The sequence below is a fragment of the Cherax quadricarinatus genome, chromosome 16, assembly GCF_038502225.1.
Source record: "Cherax quadricarinatus isolate ZL_2023a chromosome 16, ASM3850222v1, whole genome shotgun sequence".
Lineage (NCBI taxonomy): Eukaryota > Metazoa > Arthropoda > Malacostraca > Decapoda > Parastacidae > Cherax > Cherax quadricarinatus.
The window spans coordinates 39,080,421-39,103,784 of NC_091307.1; the positions used below are offsets into that span (position 1 = coordinate 39,080,421).

Consider the following 23,364-nt stretch of genomic DNA (forward strand, 5'->3'; position numbering starts at 1 on the left):
CACCACTACTATGTCAAGACCACCACCACTACTATGTCAAGACCACCACCACTACTATGCCAAGACAACCACTACTATGTCAAGACCACCACCATTACTATGTCAAGACCACCGCCACTACTATGTCAAGACCACCACCACTACTATGCCAAGACCACCACCACTACTATGTCAAGACCACCACTACTATGTCAAGACCACCACCACTACTATGTAAAGACCACCACCACTACTATGTCAAGACCACCACTACTATGTCAAGACCACCACTACTATGTCAAGACCACCACCACTACTATGTAAAGACCACCACCACTACTATGTCAAGACCACCACTACTATGTCAAGACCACCACTACTATGTCAAGACCACCACCACTACTATGTAAAGACCACCACCACTACTATGTCAAGACCACCACCACTACTATGTCAAGACCACCACCACCACTATGTCAAGACCACCACCATTACTATGTCAAGACCACCACCACTACTATGTCAAGACCACCACCACCACTATGTCAAGACCACCACCACCACTATGTCAAGACCACCACCACCACTATGTCAAGACCACCACCACCACTATGTCAAGACCACCACCACCACTATGTCAAGACCACCACCATTACTATGTCAAGACCACCACCACTACTATGTCAAGACCACCACCATTACTATGTCAAGACCACCACCACCACTATGTCAAGACCACCACCATTACTATGTCAAGACCACCACCACCACTATGTCAAGACCACCACCATTACTATGCCAAGACCACAACCACCACTATGTCAAGACCACCACCATTACTATGTCAAGACCACCACCACCACTATGTCAAGACCACCACCACTACTATGTCAAGACCACCACCATTACTATGTCAAGACCACCACCACCACTATGTCAAGACCACCACCACCACTATGTCAAGACCACCACGACCACTATGTCATGACCACCACCATTACTATGTCAAGACCACCACCACCACTATGTCAAGACCACCACCATTACTATGTCAAGACCACCACCACCACAATACAAAACCCCCATTACCACTATGTCAAAACCACCGCCACCACCACTATGTCAGGACCCCCACCGTAACTGTGTCCAGACCACCAATGTGTCAAAACCCTCACCACCACTATGTCAAGAGCACTACCACTATGTCAAGACAGCCATCAACACTATGTCAAGACAGCCACCAACACTATGTCAAAACCCCTCATCCCCAGTATGTCAAGACCACCACCACCACTGTGTCAAGACCACCACCACTACTATGTCAAGACCACCACCACAACTATGTGAAGACCCCCACCACCACTATGTCAAGACTCCCACCACCACTATGTCAAGACCCCCACCATCACTATGTCAAGACGACCAACACTACTATGTCAAGACCACCACCCTCACTATGTCAAGATCACCACCACAACTACGTCAAGACCCCACAACCAATACGTCATGACCACCACCACCACTATCTCAAGACTATCACCGCCACTGTGTGAAGACCACCACCACCACCACCACCACCACCACCACCACCACCACTGTGACAAGACCACCACCACCACCACCATTGTTTCAAGACCACCACCATCACTGTGTCAAGATCACCACCACTACTGTGCCAAGATCACCACCACCACTGTGTCAAGACCACCTCCACCACTGTGGCAAGACCACCACCTCCACTATGTCAAGACCCCCACCAAATCTGCACAATCCAGGGCAACATGGGCTCAGGGCAGGTCGCTCCTGCCTCTCACAACTACTGGATCACTATGATATGGCCTTGGATGCACTGGAAGAAAATCAGAATGCAGATGTAATATACACAGACTTTGCAAAAGCATTTGACAAATGCGATCATGGCGTAATAGCCCATAAAATACGTGCTAAAGGAATAACTGGGAAAGTGGGGAGATGGATCTTCAACTTCCTAACAAATCGAACACAAAGAGTAGTGGTCAACAGAGTTAAATCGGAGGCTGCCATAGTGAAGAGCTCTGCTTCACAAGGCACAGTACTCGCCCTCATCTTATTCCTTATCCTCATATCAGACATAGAGAGAGATATACATCACAGCACCGTATCATCCTTTGCGGATGATACTAGGATCTGCATGAGGCTGTCATCTGCTGAGGACGCGGTTAACCTCCAAGAAGATATAAACAAAGTTTTTCAGTGGGCAACGGTAAACAATATGATGTTCAATGAGGACAAATTCCAACTACTCCGTTATGGAAAACTGGAGGAGATAATAACTAGAACAGAGTATACTACAAACTCTGGCCATACAATAGAGCGGAAAAATAATGTAAGGGACCTGGGAGTAGTAATGTCTGAGGATCTCACTTTCAAGGATCACAACACTGCCACGATCACAAGTGCAAAGAAAATGATAGGATGGATAATGAGAACGTTCAAAACGAGAGATGCCAAGCCAGTGATGATCCTTTTCAAATCACTTGTTCTCTCTAGGCTGGAATACCACTGTACATTAACATCTCCGTTCAAAGCAGGTGAAATCGCAGATCTAGAGAGTGTACAGAGATCCTTCACTTCACGTATAAGTTCTGCCAAGCACCTTAACTACTGGGAACGCTTGGTAGCACTTGACTTGTACTCGTTGGAACGCAGGAGGGAGAGATATATCATAATCTACACTTGGAAAATCCTGGAAGGAATGGTCCCAAATCTGCACACAGAAATCACTCCCTACGAAAGTAAAAGACTGGGCAGGCGATGCAAAATGCCCCCAATAAAAAGTAGGGGCGCCATTGGTACATTAAGGGAAAACACGTAAGTGTCCGGGGCACAAGACTGTTCAACAGCCTCCCATCAAGCATTAGGGGAATTGCCAATAAACCCCTGGCTTCCTTCAAGAGAGAGCTGGACAGATACCTAAAGTCAGTGCCGGATCAGCCGGGCTGTGGCTCGTACGTTGGACTGCGTGCGGCCAGCAGTAACAGCCTAATTGATCAGGCCCTGATCCATCGGGAGGCCTGGTCATGGACCGGGCCGCGGGGGAGTTGATCCCCGGAATAACCTCCAGGTAACTGTGTCAAGACCACCACCACTGCATCAAGACCACCACCACCATCACTGTGTCAAGACCATTACCACCACCACCACCACTGTGTCAAAACCACCACCACTGTCTCAGGGCCATCACCACTGTTTGAAGACCACGTCTACCTCAATATCTTCCCAGCATTAACTGGGAAGATATTGAGATCACTGACGATCACTGATGTTTTCCTCAGTACAGACTTATATACTTTGTTCATGGCATCTAATGTTAGTTCATTCAATTTTTGTTTCCCCCAAAATTTATATTTTCTAATAAACATTTCTGGATATCTTTGAAGCTTTCTGTGACCTGGACACTTGTGTTTTTTACTTAATGAGTAATCCAGGACTGACTCCCATGTCCACAGGTAGACGCGGCCACGGGTGAACACCGCACATACTTAGAGGTGAGCAGGGTGGTGCCCAGGATACGGGCGGGTCTTGAAGACGCTGGAGTGTTGCCCGAAGAGGCCATCCTCCTTATCACTCCTAACCACATAGAATTCGCTCTAGTATTACTGGCAGTGGTGCTCCAGGGAGCAGCGTGTGTTCCCATCAGTCCAGATCTATCCCCGGGTGAGTACATGGACACAGTTCACTTCTATTCCCAGGTGAGTGTATGCATTTGTAGCCCCCACCACTACCCAGGTGTTTGCATAGATAAGAAACTGAAATCTCTGCTCAGGTCTGTCAATATACTGCTCAGACCTATTTCCGGATGAGTGAATACACACAAACAAGATCTTCCCTCAAGTGACTGGATACAGTGAGTGATTGCAATGGTCTCAGACCACTACCCAAGTGAGTGGATAAGATGAGCTAAGACCTCTCCCAGACACACACACACACACACACACACACACACACACACACACACACACACAAGACGAGGTTTGATAAAGCTCATGGAGCGGGGAGAGAGAGGGCCCAGTAGCAACCGGTGAAGAGGTGGGGCCAGGAACTAAGACTCGACCCCTGCAACCACAAATAGGTGAGTACACACACACAGGCAGGCAGGAGTTCATGAGTGTGTACCTCGATCGAGACAGAACACAGGAGGAAAGGAAGACGATGAAAGAGAGAGTTCAGAAACGAAAGGAGAAATGGGAGGAAATGAAAAAGGAGAGCAAAATAACCCATGAACAAGTGGAAGGACAAGCACACCCCCCAGAAACACCTGCAGAAGGACCCCAGCCAAGACACCCCCAAGGCAACTGAACAATCCAAACCAACCATCACACACCGATCCCTCTGTTCCCACCCCCCACACCACAGTTACAGTATTAGAACAGAAGTTGAAGGTTTGGTACAAAAATGCAGATGGATTAACGAATAAACATGAGGAATGGCAAGAAAGAATCAATGAGAAGTCCCCAGACATCATAGCAGTTACAGAGACAAAACTCACGGGGACAATAACAGATGCAATCTTCCCACCAGGATACCAGATCATGAGGAAAGATAGAAGGGGCAGAGGGGGAGCTGGGGTTGCTCTGCTAGTAAAAAACAGATGGAAATTCGAGAAAATGGAAGGCATAGATGAGATGGGAGAAAGAGACTACATAGTAGGTACACTTCAGTCTGGGAAACACAAGGTGGTCATTGCAGTGATGTATAATCCACCACAGAACTGCAGTAGGCCAAGAGAGGAATATGAAGAGAGCAACAGAGCAATGGGGGACACACTTGCTGAGGTGGCAAGAAGAGCTCACTCCAGCAGAGCAAAGTTGCTGGTTATGGGGGATTTCAACCACAGGGAGATTGACTGGGAAAACCTGGAGCCACATGGGGGTCTCGAAACATGGAGAGCCAAGATGATGGACGTTGTGCTGGAAAACCTCATGCACCAACATGTTAAGGACACTACCAGAGTGAGAGGGGAGGATGAACCAGCAAGATTGGACCTTGTGTTCACCATGGGCAGTTCAGACATTGAGGACATCATGTATGAGAGTCCCCTAGGAGCTAGCGACCACGTGGTTCTGTGCTTTGAATATATAGTAGAGCTGCAAGTGGAGAGAGTAACAGGAGTTGAATGGGAAAAGCCTGACTATAAAAGAGGGGACTACATAAGGTTGAGGAACTTCCTGCAGGAGGTCCCATGGGACAGAGAACTCGCAGGAAAGCCAGTAAATGAAATGATGGAATATGTAACAACAAAATGCAAGGAGGCAGTGGAAAGGTTTATTCCCAAGGGCAACAGAAACAACGGGAAGACCAGAGCAAGGGCAACAGAAACAATGGGAAGACCAGAACAAGCCCCTGGTTTACCCGACGGTGTAAGAAGGCAAAAACAAAGTGCAATAGAGAATGGAAAAAGTACAGAAGGCAGAAAACACACGAAAATAGGGAGATCAGTCGCAGAGCCAGGAACGAGTACGCACAGGTAAGGAGGGAGGCCCAGCGACAGTATGAAAATGACATAGCATCGAAAATCAAGACTGTCCCGAAACTGTTGTATAGCCACATCAGGAGGAAGACAACAGTCAAAGACCAGGTGATCAGATTAAGGAAAGAAGGGGGAGAACTCACAAGAAATGACCAGGAGGTATGTGAGGAGCTAAACAGGAGATTTAAGGAAGTTTTTACAGTAGAGACAGGAAGGGCTGTGGGAAGTCAGTACAGAAGGGAACATCAAGAGGAATATACCACCAAGTGTTGGATGACATACGAACAACCGAGGAGGAGGTGAAGAAGCTGCTAAGTGACCTTGATACCTCAAAGGCGATGAGACCGGACATCTCCCCATGGGTCCTTAGAGAAGGAGCAGAGATGCTGTGCGTGCCTCTAACCACAATCTTCAACATATCCCTTGAAACTGGGCAACTACCTGAGAAATGGAAGACAGCAAATGTAGTCCCCATATCTAAGAAAGGAAACAGAAACGAGGCACTAAACTACAGACCTGTGTCTCTGACATGTATTGTGTGCAAAGTCATGGAGAAGATTATCAGGAGAGTGGTCGAACACCTGGAACGGAACAAGATTATAAATGAAAACCAGCATGGGTTCATGGAAGGCAAATCTTGTATCACAAACCTCCTGGAGTTTTATGACAAGGTTACAGAAGTAAGACACGAGAGAGAGGAGTGGATTGATTGCGTTTTCATAGACTGCAGGAAGGCCTTTGACACAGTTCCTCACAAGAGATTAGTGCAGAAGCTGGAGGATCAGGCGCATGTAACAGGGAGGGCACTGCAGTGGATCAGGGAATACCTGACAGGGAGGCAGCAACGAGTCATGGTACGTGAAGAGGTATCACAGTGGGCGCCTGTGACGAGCGGGGTCCCACAGGGGTCAGTTCTAGGGCCAGTGCTATTTTTGATATATGCGAACGACATGATGAGGGAATAGACTCTGAAGTGTCCCTATTTGCAGATGATGTGAAGTTGATGAGAAGAATTAAATTGGACGAGGATGAGGCAGGACTGCAAAGAGACCTGGACAGGCTGGACATGTGGTCCATAAACTGGCTTCTCGAATTTAATCCTGCCAAATGCAAAGTCATGAAGACTGGGGAGGGGCAAAGAAGACCGCAGACAGAGTATAGGCTAGGTGGACAAAGACTACAGACCTCACTCAGGGAGAAAGACCTTGTTGTGACCATAACACCGAGCACGTCACCGGAGGCACACATCAACCAAATAACTGCTGCAGCATACAGGCGCCTGGCAAACCTGACAATAGTGTTCCGATACCTAAATAAGGAATCGTTCAAGACACTGTACACTGTGTATGTTAGACCCATACTGGAGTATGCAACACCAGTCTGGAACCCACACCTGGTCAAACACGTCAAGAAGTTAGAGAAAGTACAAAGGTTTGCAACAAGGCTAGTCCCAGAGCTCAGGGGAATGTCGTAAGAGGAAAGGTTGAGGGAAATCGGACTGACGACACTGGAGGACAGAAGGGTCGGGGAGACATGATAACGACATACAAGATACTGCGGGGAATAGATAAGGTGGACAGAGATAGGATGTTCCAGAGAGGGGACACAGGAACAAGGGGTCACAACTGGAAGCTGAAGACTCAGACGAGTCACAGGGACGTTAGGAAGTATTTCTTCAGTCATAGAGTAGTCAGGAAGTGGAATAGCCTAGCAAGTGAAGTAGTGGAGGCAGGAACCATACATAGTTTTAAGAAGAGGTATAATAAAGCTCAGGAAGCAGAGGGAGAGAGAGGACCTAGTAGCAATCAGTGAAGAGGCGGGACCAGGAGCTGAGTCTCGACCCCTGCAACCACAATTAGGTGAGTACAATTAGGTGAGTACACACACAACCGCAACCCCATCCTTCTCTCTCTCTCTCTCTAGCTGTCTATCTACCTCCCCTCTGTCTTCCTCTTCATCTTCCATTCATTTTCCTTTTCCTCCCTCCCCCCCAGTCATACACCCCACCCCACCCCAACCCCACCCCACACCACCCCAACCCCACCCCAACCCCACCGCATCCCATAACCCAGGCACTAACCCACCCTCTCTCCTCTCTCTCCCTCTCCCTCCCTCTCTCCTCCCTCCTCTCCTCCCTCCTCTTCTACTCCCTCAGTCCCTCTTACTCCCCTACTTTCCATTCTCTCTCTCTCTCTCTCTCTCTCTCTCTCTCTCTCTCTCTCTCCCTCTCTCTGTCTCCCTCTCTCTACCTCTCCTCTTACTCTTCACCTTCCACTCATATTCCTCCCCCCCTCTCTCCCCCCTAGCCATTCCCTTCACATCCTTTTCCCCTCCTTGCCCCTCCCCGTTCTACCCCTCTCTCTCTCCCCCTCTGCCACCAAGTATGCAAGCACGCACACGAACACACACACACACACACACACACGCCCACACACGCCCACGCCCACACACGCTCACACACGCACCCACGCAACCCCCCTCCTACTTCATATCCTTCTCCTCCCTACCCCTCAAGGTTCCTTGATGTTGGTGAGGGGTTCTTGATTTAGGGAATTGGATCTGTGCTCCAGTTCCCCGAATTAAGCCTGAATGCCTTCCACATCCCCCCCCCCAGGCGCTGTATAATCCTCCGGGTTTAGCGCTTCCCCTTTGATTATAATAATAATAATTCTCCTCCCTCTCTACCTCTTCCCCCTTTTCCTCCCAACAACAAACGTTCATCTTCACAAACACAGGCAGGAACCTTACATAGCTTTAAGATGAGGTATGATAAAGTTCATGGAGCAGGGGGAGAGAGGACCTAGTAGCACTCAGTGAAGAGCAGGGCCAGGAGATGAGTCTCGACCCTTGCAACCAAAGAGCGGCCGGCATTCAAGTACCAGACCTGCTGCCAGACCTGCTGCCAGACCTGCTGCCAGACCTGCTGCCAGACCTGCAACCAGACAAGCGACGTTGTCCACTACACTGAAATAACTGACCTCCATATCAACTGCACCAGTGTTCAATGGGAAGACAACATGGCAGAAAACCTAACAACAAAACTCCAAGGAAACTGGCAGGTCTGTAGGGCTGTTTATTTCCTCATTGCTAAATGAGGGAAGGAATTGAGCATTTAAACATGGCTGCAAGGCATCCAAACACCAGCTACTGCCAGACGTACAACTAGCGAAATGACATTCTCATCTATACTGACGTTGTCATCTATACTGGCGTTCTCATCTATACTGACAGTAGGATCATATCACCTGTACCACCATCATATCACCTTCATCAGTGGTAACGAGAGGGAAAAACAGGAGATCGCCAAATCTACAATGTAAAACTTCAAGGAAACTATCATATATCGGCGGTGATCCCTCAGTGCCAAATCTCGGGAAAGAAGTGAATAGTTAAAAAGCCTAGGTTGATTTTTTTTTTAGTAGCTGACTTATATTCAGCTCACCAGTGTACAGTGAGAGAATCATAGGAGAAAATGCCAAATCTATCTATAAAACTCCAAGGTAAGTCAGGTTATAGGTGGCATTTTCTTCCCTAAGTGGTTTTAAAAATGGCTGAAACAGCAGACCGGGTCAGGCAGTCAACAACACGACACAACCCCCGGTAAATGGAATTGAGGGGGATTTCACGGATAAAGCCATTGATTAAAACTTTCTGGTCCTGTCAGAATGGAAATGAGTTAGAAGTGTAATAGGTGAAGCCGGACTGTGAAGTGAGGCGTGAAGGAGGGGGGGTGAAATAAGGGGATAAGTGAAAGGGGTTTGTGAAGTAAAGGGGTAAGTGATGAGTGAAGAGGGTTTGAAGTAGATACCAGGAAATTTACTAGTAATCAATGGTGATTACTAGAGCAGTTACTAGGGTTTGCTAGGTGACTGAAAAAGAGAAATAAATATTGTTGTGTATGCTAAAAAGAGTGAAGAGTGAAAATGGCAGGCGTTAGGGGGGTACAGGCTGCCATAATTATATTTATCTTTCTCCTGCAATTCCGTGAAGAAGGAAATCAGTGACGGAGCTGGAAAAGGCGAATTGGGTAATAGCGCCCTGGACAGTAAAATTTGCCCAACAGTTGCCATTCTACCAGAAACGTAAATGTCACTATCGCCACAAGGTATGGCATCACCGCATACCCAAACAAAAACAGTGGCACACATCTCTTATAGTGGCGCTGTTAAGTGGTGATATCCAAACTAATCCAGGACCTCAAACTATTGTGCAGAGGCAAAACAGGCAGATAAGTGACGGTGATAATGACGGTCTAGTACACAAATAACCTGCACATAGAAGAGAAGAGCTTACGGCGACGGTATTGTGCCTTTTTTTTGTTATTTATTGACGGTCTAGTAGCTAGGAATGATAACCTTAACTCCTTATGTAATGCACAAATAGGTCAATGTGAGACAATACAGCCATTTTTATTATCTTAAACACCACCGAACAGGTGCATACACTGTACTAAAGTGCATGATGGATGTGTGTTTAATTATAGTAATGGTGCCAGAATTCATTTTGTGTGTAACAAATGCACTTTGGCACAGTTACCCTTTAGCAATAATGACATTGATTCATCTGATTTTAATACAAATGACCCAATGCCATATGTTGATGATTATAATTGTTTTATGAAAATAGGCCTTCACTTTATTCAAGATCACTTTTTCCAAAATTGACAGAGATTAGAATTCTAGCTAACAGAACTATGGCGGCAGTTATATCCATCTCTGAATCCTGGTTGGATGATAGTGACTGACGACGAGGTCAAAATAGAAGGTTACAATAAAAAACGCTTAGATAGGAACAGAAAGAATGGTGGAGTATGTGCCTACATAAGAAATGACTTAGCTTACAACCTAAGACCTGATTTAAATAACAATAAACTGGAGATTCTATGGTTTGAAGTGCTGCTTCTCAAGACCAAACCCATCTTAGTAGGAACTAGTTACCGCCCTCCTACCCAGGACCAGTTCTTAGAAGACTTTCCCAGAGTCTTGTCCGGACTTGAAGGCAATTGCGAGACAGTAATACTGGGAGACTTCAACATCTGTTTTCAGCAGCAAATTAACGGGCTATGCAAAAGGTACAAGCAAATTCTAGATTTAAATAATTACACTCATCTAATTAATACACCAACCCGGATCACACAGTTCTCAGTCACCCTAATTGACCACATAATTTGTAACCGCTCTGAGAACATTAGTCAGTCAGGCGTCATTACCACAGGTCTAGTGACCATTACATTTACTGCACCAGGAAATTCACTAGGGAACGGATTGGCCGACACAGGACAAAAATGAGGTCAACTAGAAACTACAGTAAAGAAACACTGGAAAATATGCTACTCAATTGTGATTGGGCAGTGATAACAATTTGCATGGACGTAAACGATGCCTGGGAAAAATTCAAAACAATGTTCACTACCATCCTTGATAATATTGCACCAGTTAAAGAGGTTAGGATTAAACGAAGAACTGAACCCTGGATGACTACTGAGATATTAGATAATATGAAATTCAGAGATTAGTTGCTGAAAAGATTTAAAGCAAACAGACAGGATATTGCAACACTAAATGAATTTCAAAGGATGAGGAACAGAGTGCAGAGATTTATAAAAGGAGCTAAGGCAAAGAACTATTGCTCAAAAATTGAAGAGTATAAGCATAACCCCAGAAAGCTATGGCAACAACTAAAACAGTTGGGGTATAGCCATAAACCAGTAGATAGGTCTACCTCTACTACCTTCCCCAAATATTTCTTCTTGCATAAGCTATAAGGGGAAGGTAGCGAGGAATTCTTGCATTGTGAATCTTACACGAGATATCATCACTGGCAAATAATGTGAGTCTTACACGAGACAACATCACTGGCAAACATGGCAACTGTCATAGAGAAACATATCTCTGCAGGTGATGGAAATAATGATAGCTTCCAGACCTTTAACAGTAAACAAAGGATAAAAAGTGAGAAAGTGCTAGAGCGCCGACGTAGTCAGACTCACTTGACTCGTAGACAATGTGAAACTAAACGTCCTTGGTGCACACAGGGTGCAAGAAGTCTTTATTCAAAGGAAGAATATGTTAAGCTGAACTTCCCTGACAACACCCTGATGCCTGCTAAGTGTGCATGGCTAATGGAAGCAGGAAAGAAACATCCTAAGTCATGGAACCAATTTTGGAGAAACACACACAACTTTGTGTTTGTGGAACAGAATGAAGAACTAATCAGTGACTACTTAATACACCTTTTGGGGGTATTAAGCTGTTCCGCCGTCCATCAGACACTCACCACTTTAAAAAAAAAATGGGTCAGTATCATAATCTTTGGATACCCTCTCTACATGGACCCATCCTATCTGACTCTAAGTGAGCATATCATCAAGCCTAAAAGACTTCAAGGAAAATCCCAAATTATTGCCAGTTGGGTAGGCCTTGTGCCCCTCCCTCGAAATATCTGGGTGCCTGGCCTACGTTTCCTAAACATCGATGTGTACCTACCCCTTCGATGTAGGTGTTACAAATGCCAGTACTATGGCCATGTTGCAGTAGACTGTGGAATACCACATTCTTGGTGTAGTAAGTGTGCTGGGAAACATTCCACTAGAGAATGCACAGTAAGCCTGAACAGCCAAAATTATAAGTGTATTAACTATAAAGAAGTTGGGGTTACAGTCTCCCACAAGGACTGCAGTCGGAACCCAAATAACCTTCTATGTAAACCTGATAACAGTCCTTTAATGGTAACTAAGGATGAGGCCATCCAGTCTACCATAGCCACATCTGAGACTGAACCTCTGCAAAGTGTGGAAGAGCCCAACCTCCCTGCAAAGAATTCTGGTGATACCAGAATGCCATCACACACCAGTTGTGGAGGAGCTAGCCATCCCTGCTAGCACAGGTGGAATTACTGATCTGCCACTTTTGATACCTACGCCTACACCTGAATATGGGGATGAGCTTGTCATTTCTCCCAATACACACAACTACAACAGTCAGACGGACACCAAACAGGTAACCCCCCTGGAAACTGGAGATGAGTCAGATGCACAGGACCTACCTACAATGAATGATGAGACAGTCTTGCCACAGGCACCATCAGAGAACACTAATGTAACCATGGTACCTGTTAAGCGTTAAAGAAAGCACTAACTCAGAAGTGCCCTCCTCCGGAGAGGCATTGGATTCGCCTGACCTTCTTCAAATTATAACAAACATGCCGAAAAAAAACTGAGCATCTTGAACAGATTCTGACAAGATTAATAAATATATGTAGTCAGGATGATGCTCTTGGGTACGGTGATGATGTCAAAAGTGCATTAATCTCCGTTCAGTTTCAAGTAATTTGTAAGAAAGAAGCCCATGACTCTTGCCTTCAAGACTTGGCTTGGAACTGGCTGCCAAGATGCCGGAAAATGCTTAAAAATAAATGTCCTGAAGATAAAGACGTACAAACTATGCTATTTGCACTTAAGTGTCTGTACACTGTAGCCAAAGCATAATTGTTTTACCATCTTATGAGCAAGAGATTGTAATAACTCACTACAATGGATACATTACAAATCTTTTCATGGAACATTGCTTCCATCAGGAAGCGGTTGCCTGACTTACATCATATTAGTGCAACCAAGAATATTGATGTCATCTGTTTGCATGAATGCAGACTGAAAGATGGAGCACCTCCACCAAACTTGCTTGGATATGCAGCTTATAACCTAAGGTTAACCAACTGTTGTGTGATATATGTCAGAAAGAACTCGCCACATTCACTCCTTGCCTTGCAGAGTCGAGTAAACATGCAGTATCATGGTGTCAAAGTATATGCAGGCGATTTTTCCATAAACATTTTTAATCTCTATGCCCCAGCGAACCAGCTTCGACCTGATGCTTTACGAGATCGCATCAGAAGTGAACCTACCATCATTCTTGGAGATTTTAATGCCAGACATAAGAATATTGGTGGGTCTATAATAAATACCACTGGAACTAAACTAGTGAAATTGCTAAATGAGCATTATAATGTTCGAATTGTGGGCACTACTGAGCCTACTCACATATATGGTGGCATACTAGATCTGTACCTTGGATTTAATACTTCATATACGATGCATGACTCTGTCATAGCTGATGATCTTCTATCTGATCACTTCCCAAGACTAACAACTGTCAATCTTGTTCACATCTCCAGCAATCAAGAAGCTAAATTCAGAAGGAGGAAACTTATTCTCATCCAAGAACACAGAGATAACTTAATTAACCACCTGGATCAATGGTATAAGAAGTACGAGCCCTTGGCACACAAAAATTTAATGATGATTTAGTTGCCAATATTGAGAGTGTTCTCACAGATCAAGTGGGAAGGAAAAGAAAACATAGACCTTCCACTATAAATAACAACGAAAACCAATGTAAATACTATAATGATCCAGAGCTACACAATCTAACACACGCAGCAGCTTGGAGGACTGGTAAAACATACAGTGAATGTAGAACCCCACACCTGCTCAGAACGTTCCAAGCTGCACTAACAAAAGCAAGGAATAGAAAGCAAGAACTTAGGCAACAGGAATGGGACCAATTTGTTAGTGGATTAAATAGGTCCACCCCTTTAAGTTTGGCTTGGAAAGGTATAAATAAAATAACCAAGAAAAAGGCTGGCTCATCCCTTTCCTCTTGTAAAAGCAAATGACCTCATAAATGACTGGTCTAAAACATCCAGGCATGAAAACCTTCCATCTCATATTAAAAAAAAAATTTAGAGAGTGCTTCTGAAGAAATGTTGAAATTGATTAATTTTATGAGCTAAAATATTAATGAGAGTTATTGCCTTTTCACCGAGTATGAATTAGATAATGCATTAACTAAAGGTCGATCAACTGTTCCTGGAGAGGATGGTATAACCTATGATATTCTCAGAACTTTAAGGCACGTGCCTGATAACCCTTTGTTGGCACTGTATAATACCAGTTACAATGAGGGAGTTCTTCCTACTTCCTGGACCAATAGTCTCATTGTGCCTATCTCTAAGCCCCAACAACCTGATACACTTGGACCGATCTCCTTAACTAGTTGTCTTTGCAAAACTTTTGAAAGAATGATACTTAACAGACTGTACTACAGAATCAGACACCAACTTTTTCCCTACCTCTATGGGTTCATGAAAGGTAAAAGTGTGCAGAACTGTATTTCCGCCTTTCTCACTGCACACATCTCTACTAGTTTTACCACTTTTCTTGATCTAAAATCTGCATTTGATATTGTGAACAGAACCGTTATACTACATGAACTAGCCAAAATGAATATTGGTGGTAGCTTACTCTGCTGGATAATAGAATACCTGTCAAATAGAAGTGAGTCGAAAGAAATGTCTTTAGGTACACCGCAGGGAGGAGTTCTTAGTCCTATGCTATTTAATATTCTGATTAATGCTCTCCTAAATGCTCTACCTGCCTCACCTAAACATATAGCTATAAGCTATGCTGATGACATCATGATACATACAACAGGGCATAAGAAGATGAGCACTATTCTTAATGAAGTTCAGGTAATTTGTAATCGACTAGGCCTCATAATATCTTCCTCTAAAACAAAGATATTAACAAGCAAACGACATCCCCCACCCATCTATTTGCAAGGTGAAAACATTAGCTACGTTAAAACTTACAGATATCTTGGTGTAGATGTACCCCTTAAGAAATGTACTATACCACAACTAAATAAGAAATGCAAAGATAGGCTAAATGCTCTCAAAGCTGTTGCTGGCTACAATCCCAATTATGGTGCTACTGTGAGAATCGTTAGAATGATGTGCATAGCCTATGTTTGGTCCTTAATTGATTATGCTGCTCCCATGTTGATATTAGCTAGAGAAAGTTCTCTCTGACCCTTGGAGTTAATGCAAAATGAAGCTCTCAGGATTATTCTTGGCTGTCCCAGATCTACAAAGGTTCTTAATATGAGGAAGGAGCTAGGTATTTCTAGTATCAGTGATGGGATTGTTGAGATTAACATTGTACTCGGTATTAGAATGTTAAGAAATGAACCAGACACTGTCACAATGAATCTTACCAAGTGTCTAGAGGTAAATACACACAGATCTAAATGGATCGTGAAAACGTGCAACTGCATTAAGTTTTATAACCTGTATGAGCTGTATCTCTGTAGACAAGAACGTTTCACCCCTCCATGGAAGATGTGTTCATTTAATATCACATACCTTCCTTAAATCACTTGTTAGAGCAACTGCTCAAGAAGAAATTTCTCACCTAGCTGGTAGTAATAAGTTATCACAAGTTATATACACTGATGGATCTAAACAGGAGTCTTCTGGCAGGGCTGCATCTGCTCTTGTTGCCACCTCCCTAGTTAAGAACGATAATAAATTTGAGTTAGGCATAAGAATTAACAACTGGGCGTCTACACTGCAAACTGCACTGTTTGCAATTCTAATGGCGCTAAAGCTAACCTATAATACTGAACTTGACTCTATCATCATTACTGATTCTATGTCATCATTGAAGGCTCTTGACTCATAATGACTCCAACAACATGCTCATTGGAGAAGCCAGGTATAGATACTCAACAATAAGGGACAAAGGAATTAATGTACAAAGGAATTAATGAACCAAATGCCCAAAAAACCTTACGTCATGCCATATAGGCCTACCAGCCTTCCAAATGTCATTTTCAGTAAATCGTTCTTCTTTCAGCTGTTGTTTGGGGTATCTTATTGACAATTATTTACAATAAATAGAGTAAACACTTCGTCTTGTGCACCAACAATGAAAGAAATCTGACGAGGAAAAAAATGAAAATTGTGCAACCTCTCCTAAGTCTTATAAACTCCAGTCCAACAACACTGTGAACATTTTGAGTATGGAAAGGAGAATGTGTGAATGAAGACTGCTGTTGGTAGGTTAATTTATTACTGATGTCCATGGGTTCGTGTACCTGTTTGATTTATTGTTGTAACCACTTCAGCTGTGGTGATTTTACACAAGTTTCATGACCAAAACTTTAACTCATCCTCTCCACTGGACAGAGGAAGTTGGCAACATAATTCGTGTGAGCGAGGCGAAGTGGGCAGTGGTACACGAGGCAGGTTTGGATAAGTTTGGGGCAGCACTGGCCCTGCTGCCCAGTAGAACAGTGAAGGAAGTGTGGGTACTGAGTGACGACCCTGCCCAGCACTCCCTGCCAACCCTCATGACGGATGAATTGACTCACAAACCCGTCCAGGTAAATTTCACATGATGCCTTTTTTAACCAGGTTTTGAAATCCTTTGGTTTCTGTTGATTACATTGTAATGCGGTATAGATATTCATTAAATAGCAAATAAATATTTATTTGTTTTGGGCTGCTCGCATAATTCAAAATGGCGTCAGATACCAAATTTAAATGTACACAGATAAAATAACTTTTGATCTAATGTGCAGATTTGGACCATTTTAAATTGTTAAAATAAATTTTTTTAATTATTTTATTTGGTAAAATGACATGTAATATCAAATAATTTGTTCCTTGTCTTTGTCCTCCGTTTGTGCAATTGTGAAACTATTCAAACAACCCACACTGGTACAATTATAAAACATTGTACAAGGTCACACTTGCACAGCCACATTGTACAAGGTCACACTTGCACAGCCACATTGTACAAGATCACACTTGCACAGCCACATTGTACAAGGTCACACTTGCACAGCCACATTGTACAAGGTCACACTTGCACAGCCACATTGTACAAGGTCACACTTGCACAGCCACATTGCTAGTTCGTCACTCTGCTTCACTTTCACAGGCGTACTGTACTAGTTTCAAAATATTTAAAATATTTAGTAGTGCTAATACAACATTATCTGACACCGTCAGAGGAAGCAAGCATTACGATGCAATATTCCTGTCACAACGGAAATACAGTGGGACTAATAGAGGAAGGAACTGTTTAGTGTTCTTTTCCCATCACGGGTTAGGAAATATGCAAGTTTCACATTTTGTAAAAAGCTTTCTTGTATCAGTGGTGGTAAACAAAGCTTCAGAGGATATGAGTAATTTTGTCCCATTTTCTCTGACCATGATATTATTCGCGCTTATGTTGGAGATAAACATTTAGCGCTACTGTAACGTGCATTCATTTTGAAGCTTGCTGCTTGACATCACTAATATCTGCAATTGCTTACCCCAACAATGAGAAGGAATAACTATGTACTGCTTCCGATACTTTTCCTTTTCCTGTCTTAAAAAAAAAAAAAAAAACAGCACAGCCAATCCGTGAATGTGCAGCTAAAAATTTATTATGATTTTATTATTCTTTGCAAGAGTTGCACCGATACAAATCAGAGTTCCTCCTTGAACAAGTGAAGCCTTGAACAATTTCACTGCAATTTTTTCCTTCTAGTAGTGATGCATTAGCAGCAGGAAAACATCAATATCGTGTGATACAACGCTGACAGCTGTGCATCCAACTGTATGCATTTTGACAGCTATTTGGGTAATTATAACATCTGCTTCCTCTTGTTTGGCTGACAGGTCGTGCCTTTTAATGACAGTTAAACAACACATTTTCTTGGGAATTTCATTCTGTCCTGTTACAATAAACTTGTGTTGCTGTGAATATGGGCTAAGTAAATCTATATCATGCAGAATATCGTGGTATATCAGAACAATTTTGTTTTCTATTCTCTGTTATTTTAAGTACTATCTTTTGGGATGATGCCGTATTTGCCGGAGTCTTCTGGCGAATTCTATTTGCCATAGTGGCTCTGTTCTGTCTTCTATGCCTTGAGTCGTCAGCTTCCGAATTACTGTGGGTTTCAAACAGGACGAATAGTTAATCACAGCACCGTGTCTTCCTTTGCAGATGACACCCGAATCTGCATGACAGTGTCTTCCATTGCAGACACTGCAAAGCTCCAAGCGGACATCAACCAAATCTTTCAGTGGGCTGCAGAACACAATATGAAGTTCAACGATGAGAAATTTCAATTACTCAGATATGGTAAACATGAGGAAATTAAATCTTCATCAGAGTACAAAACAAATTCTGGCCACAAAATAGAGCGAAACACCAACGTCAAAGACCTGGGAGTGATCATGTCGGAGGATCTCACCTTCAAGGACCATAACATTGTATCAATCGCATCTGCTAGAAAAATGACAGGATGGATAATGAGAACCTTCAAAACTAGGGAGGCCAAGCCCATGATGACACTCTTCAGGTCACTTGTTCTATCTAGGCTGGAATATTGCTGCACACTAACAGCACCTTTCAAGGCAGATGAAATTGCCGACCTAGAAAATGTACAGAGAACTTTCACGGCGCGCATAACGGAGATAAAACACCTCAATTATTGGGAGCGCTTGAGGTTCCTAAACCTGTATTCCCTGGAACGCAGGAGGGAGAGATACATGATTATATACACCTGGAAAATCCTAGAGGGACTAGTACCGAACTTGCACACGAAAATCACTCACTACGAAAGCAAAAGACTTGGCAGACGATGCAACATCCCCCCAATGAAAAGCAGGGGTGTCACTAGCACGTTAAGAGACCATACAATAAGTGTCAGGGGCCCGAGACTGTTCAACTGCCTCCCGGCACACATAAGGGGGATTACCAACAGACCCCTGGCAGTCTTCAAGCTGGCACTGGACAAGCACCTAAAGTCAGTTCCTGATCAGCCGGGCTGTGGCTCGTACGTTGGTTTGCGTGCAGCCAGCAGCAACAGCCTGGTTGATCAGGCTCTGATCCACCAGGAGGCCTGGTCACAGACCGGGCCGCGGGGGCGTTGAACCCCGGAACTCTCTCCAGGTAAACTCCAGGTAAACAGTGCCATGGTGAGGAAGTAGCTTGCTGTATCAGTGTCATCAGTTTTGACTTTAATTTGCATCTTTTCATCTCTCCGAAATCTTCATTCATAGAAGTAAAAACTCGTACTAACTAATGAGCCAAAACCTCATTTACATTGATTTCACGAGATCTTGCTAGTAGTCCACTCACCTCAAACTCCTCCTCTCCTTACACCTTTCTGCTTTGTATTGGACTGATGAAGCCACTGTGTGGCGAAACGTTTCCTTAATGAAGATTCTCATATGTTGCATAAGAGTCTCAATCTTTAACTTGTCGGTTTTCAAAGCATTTATCACATCTGTCAGATACTGCAACATCACGGAATCTTGATACAAGGAATTCTTCAATACCGTCCAACCTTTGGACGAAGACCTACTTACACCAGTGGATGGCTCCACTGTGATCCCGCCTCCTCCTGCTTCCACTCACCTGTCTGCAGTATATAAGCCATTTCTCCGACCATATGCTGTACTTTCTGCAAGAGTGATGGACTGAACACATCGATTCCAGGCTGAGGGACTGAATACCTCAAACTACTCCTTTCCTTACCCCTCACTGCTTGTATCAAACTGAAGAAGCCACTGTGTGGCGAAACGTTCCCTTAATAAAGATTCCCATATGTTGCATAAGTGTCTTAAAATATTTGTGTTGTGATATCCCACACAAGGTAAGTTGCATCCATTGCAACCGATTCTCTACACACCATCTGCACAATATGGAGAATTCTGTATCAAAATGCTTTTAACAGTCCGTGAATTTTTTATAACTAATTTTATGTTCATTATTTTAAGAGCATTCAGCAGGACAGATAAATGCTCATTGTATGGGAGTACAAACACATTCTTGATCTGAGGTGTTATCCTAGGTTCACATCTATGATAAGTTGTTCTAGCTGCCAGCAACGTTGATTCCACAGACTCTCTAGGGTACCGTAGTTACGTGGCAGTATCAAATATTCTTCACTGAGAAATTCCGGACTTCACACTCGGTAAACTCTCAGAAACATGATGAGAAAGACGCTCCTTTTTACTCTGGTCTCATGAATCGGCGGTGAACCTGTTTTCTAATGTATTAAAAATACGTAGATTGTTGCCAGATATTTATGTTTAGTATGTTAAGCCTTTTACATCATACCGAAGTTGACCGATTTTTTTTTTTAGCTGTCATGCCACTAATGCTACGCTCGTCGTGTTACCACTGAATACCAGTGCTTGTGGACTGGCGGTCATATAATCTTCCAGGCACCGGGCACTGGTTGGTGTGCCCAGGGCACTTATCCTCTACTGCTTCCCTCTTCCCTCATTCTAGCTAAAACTCTTACTCTGAACGTGCTTGCCTGGATTTTTTAGTTAGTTTAATATCTTCATTATGCACTCCATATCCATCATGTGGGCGGTAGTCAAATGATTCCGGAGATACATAATGGGTCCACTTCATCCTCTTTTCTGCGACATTGCTACCTGTGTGATGAATGGTTTTGAAAACCGACAAGTTGAAGAATTGAGACACTTACGCAACACATGGGAATCTTTATTGAAGAAACGTTTCGCCACACAGTGGCTTCATCAGTCCAATACAAAGTAGAAATGAACATCAAAATGGTATACAATACCGACAGGTTGGTAGGTAAGACACATAGGCAACAGTTAGGCAACTTTATTCCGAAACGTTTCGCCTACACAGTAGGCTTCTTCAGTCGAATACAGAAAGTAGGCAGGAACAGTAGAGATGTGAAGACGATGTAATCAGTCCATCACCCTTGAAGTCGTAGAATTTGAGGTTGTCAGTCCCTCGGCCTGGAGAAGTTCAGTTCCATAGTCAGGAACTATCTGAAGATCAAGCGACAGTGCGGAGACTTAAATACTGTCGGAAGGAGAGGTGTAGTAGTAGTGAGAATGTAGCCACTGAGAGGTCAGGTCCCTCTCAAATCCAACAGTTCTCACTTGAAAGGGTTGTCTAAGGCGTTTTCTGTACCAAGAGGCCATGTGTTGCAGTGTCTGACAAGATGAACATCAAAATGGTTTACCGACAGGTTGGTAGGTAAGATACATAGGCAACAGTTAGGCAACTTTATTCCGAAACGTTTCGCCTACACAGTAGGCTTCTTCAGTCGAATACAGAAAGTAGGCAGGATACAGAAAGTTGCCTAACTGTTGCCTATGTGTCTTACCTACCAACCTGTCGGTATTGTATACCATTTTGATGTTCATCTTGTCAGACACTGCAACACATGGCCTCTTGGTACAAAAAACGCCTTAGACAACCCTTTCAAGTGAGAACTGTTGGATTTGAGAGGGACCTGACCTCTCAGTGGCTACATTCTCACTACCACTACACTTATCCTTCCGACAGTATTTAAGTCTCCGCACTGTCGCTTGATCTTCAGATAGTTCCTGACTATGGAACTGAACTTCTCCAGGCCGAGGGACTGACAACCTCAAATTCTACGACTTCAAGGGTGATGGACTGATTACATCGTCTTCACATCTCTACTGTTCCTGCCTACTTTCTGTATTCGACTGAAGAAGTCTACTGTGTAGGCGAAACGTTTCGGAATAAAGTTGCATAACTGTTGCCTATGTGTCTTACCTACCACAAAGTAGAAATGGGTAAGGAGAGTAGAAGTTTTGAGGTAATCAGTCCCTCAACCTGGAAACGATGTGTTCAGTCCATCACTCTTGTAGGAAGTGCAGCACAGGGCCAGAGAGGTGGCTTATATACTGCGGTGAGATGAGTCCAAGCAGGAGGAGGCGGGATCACAGTGGGACCTGCCACTAGTGTAAGTAGGTCGTCGTCCAAAGGTTGGGCTTGCCCAACCTTTGGACGACGACCTACTTACACTAGTGGCAGGTCCCACTGTGATCCCGCCTCCTCCTGCTTGGACTCATCTCACTGCAGTATATAAGCCACCTCTCTGGCCCTGTGCTGCACTTCCTACAAGAGTGATGGACTGAACACATCGTTTCCAGGTTGAGGGACTGATTACCTCAAAACTTCTACTCTCCTTACCCATTTCTACTTTGTATTGGACTGATGAAGCCACTGTGTGGCGAAACGTTTCTTCAATAAAGATTCCCATGTGTTGCATAAGTGTCTCAATTCTTCACATTGCTACCTACTGATGTGTTGATTGCAACACATCATCACTACGGTTATCAAAGTATATAACACTGAAGCGTGTGTGTATGTGTGTGTGTTTGTGTCCCCAGGAGAGGAGCTTTGATCCCAGAAGTACCGCGGCTGTAATACTCTTCTCCTCTGGTACAACAGGAGTGCCCAAGGGTGTCATGCTCAGCCACACCAACCTTCTCGCTGCCGTCCTCCAGAGCAAGTAAGTGTTTTTTTCGCCTATTGTAATTTTTCTTTCTCATTCACTGACGCTAGCGGCGTCATTTTAATATTGTAATCATGACTGATTTTTGCTATATCTTACAGCTAGCCTTTAAAGATATTACAAGGACCCCAGTGGAAATAAGTCACTTGGTCTGACTGTTTTGGGTAACCTGGTGGGTGATTTACATCTATGTTATTATGTATGATAGTTGTAGTCACCTGATTTGTGTAACTGCACTTAAGTGTACCTATGCCTAAATAAGTGTACCTATGCCTACTTTACATATTGTCAGTAATTCTACCAACTTTATTACTAAATAAACGTACTAACTTACGCCTGTTCTTTGGTCTACTTTCCTTTCGTTAACTTCCATTAGAACTGTTTGCTTTCCTTCCTAACATGTCTTCTGATCATGCACATTCTACATGCAAACTCTAATTACAGTTGGTGACATTATTATTGCAATCAAAACCAAGCGCTGCGGTGGAGAGGATAACAGAAGTAGAGTTAGAAAGAGTTGTAAAAAGTGCTAAAGGAAATGTTATCAAAGTTTGTGCAATAAAGCCGTCAAATAGTCAAAGGTGGAGTCGTCAGCAAGAAGGGAAAATAAAGTAAGGGTATTCAAGCTGTGACGACTTCGGAAATAAATTCCACGTGCTTGTTGAAAGACACAGTCAACTAGAATATGGAAAACTGAAAATGGAACTTGAC

General features: G+C 43.7%; 1 protein-coding gene across 1 annotated transcript in view; it reads left to right on the forward strand.

The window, feature by feature from the left end:
* Positions 1-23,364, forward strand: part of LOC128688799 (uncharacterized) — a 158,765-nt gene that overhangs the window by 65,326 nt on the left and 70,075 nt on the right. The window contains exons 3-5 of the mRNA XM_070085687.1: positions 3,468-3,675; positions 16,514-16,710; positions 22,529-22,650. Of these exons, the coding sequence (XP_069941788.1) occupies positions 3,468-3,675; positions 16,514-16,710; positions 22,529-22,650 (527 nt within the window). The remainder of the gene's footprint in view (positions 1-3,467; positions 3,676-16,513; positions 16,711-22,528; positions 22,651-23,364) is intronic.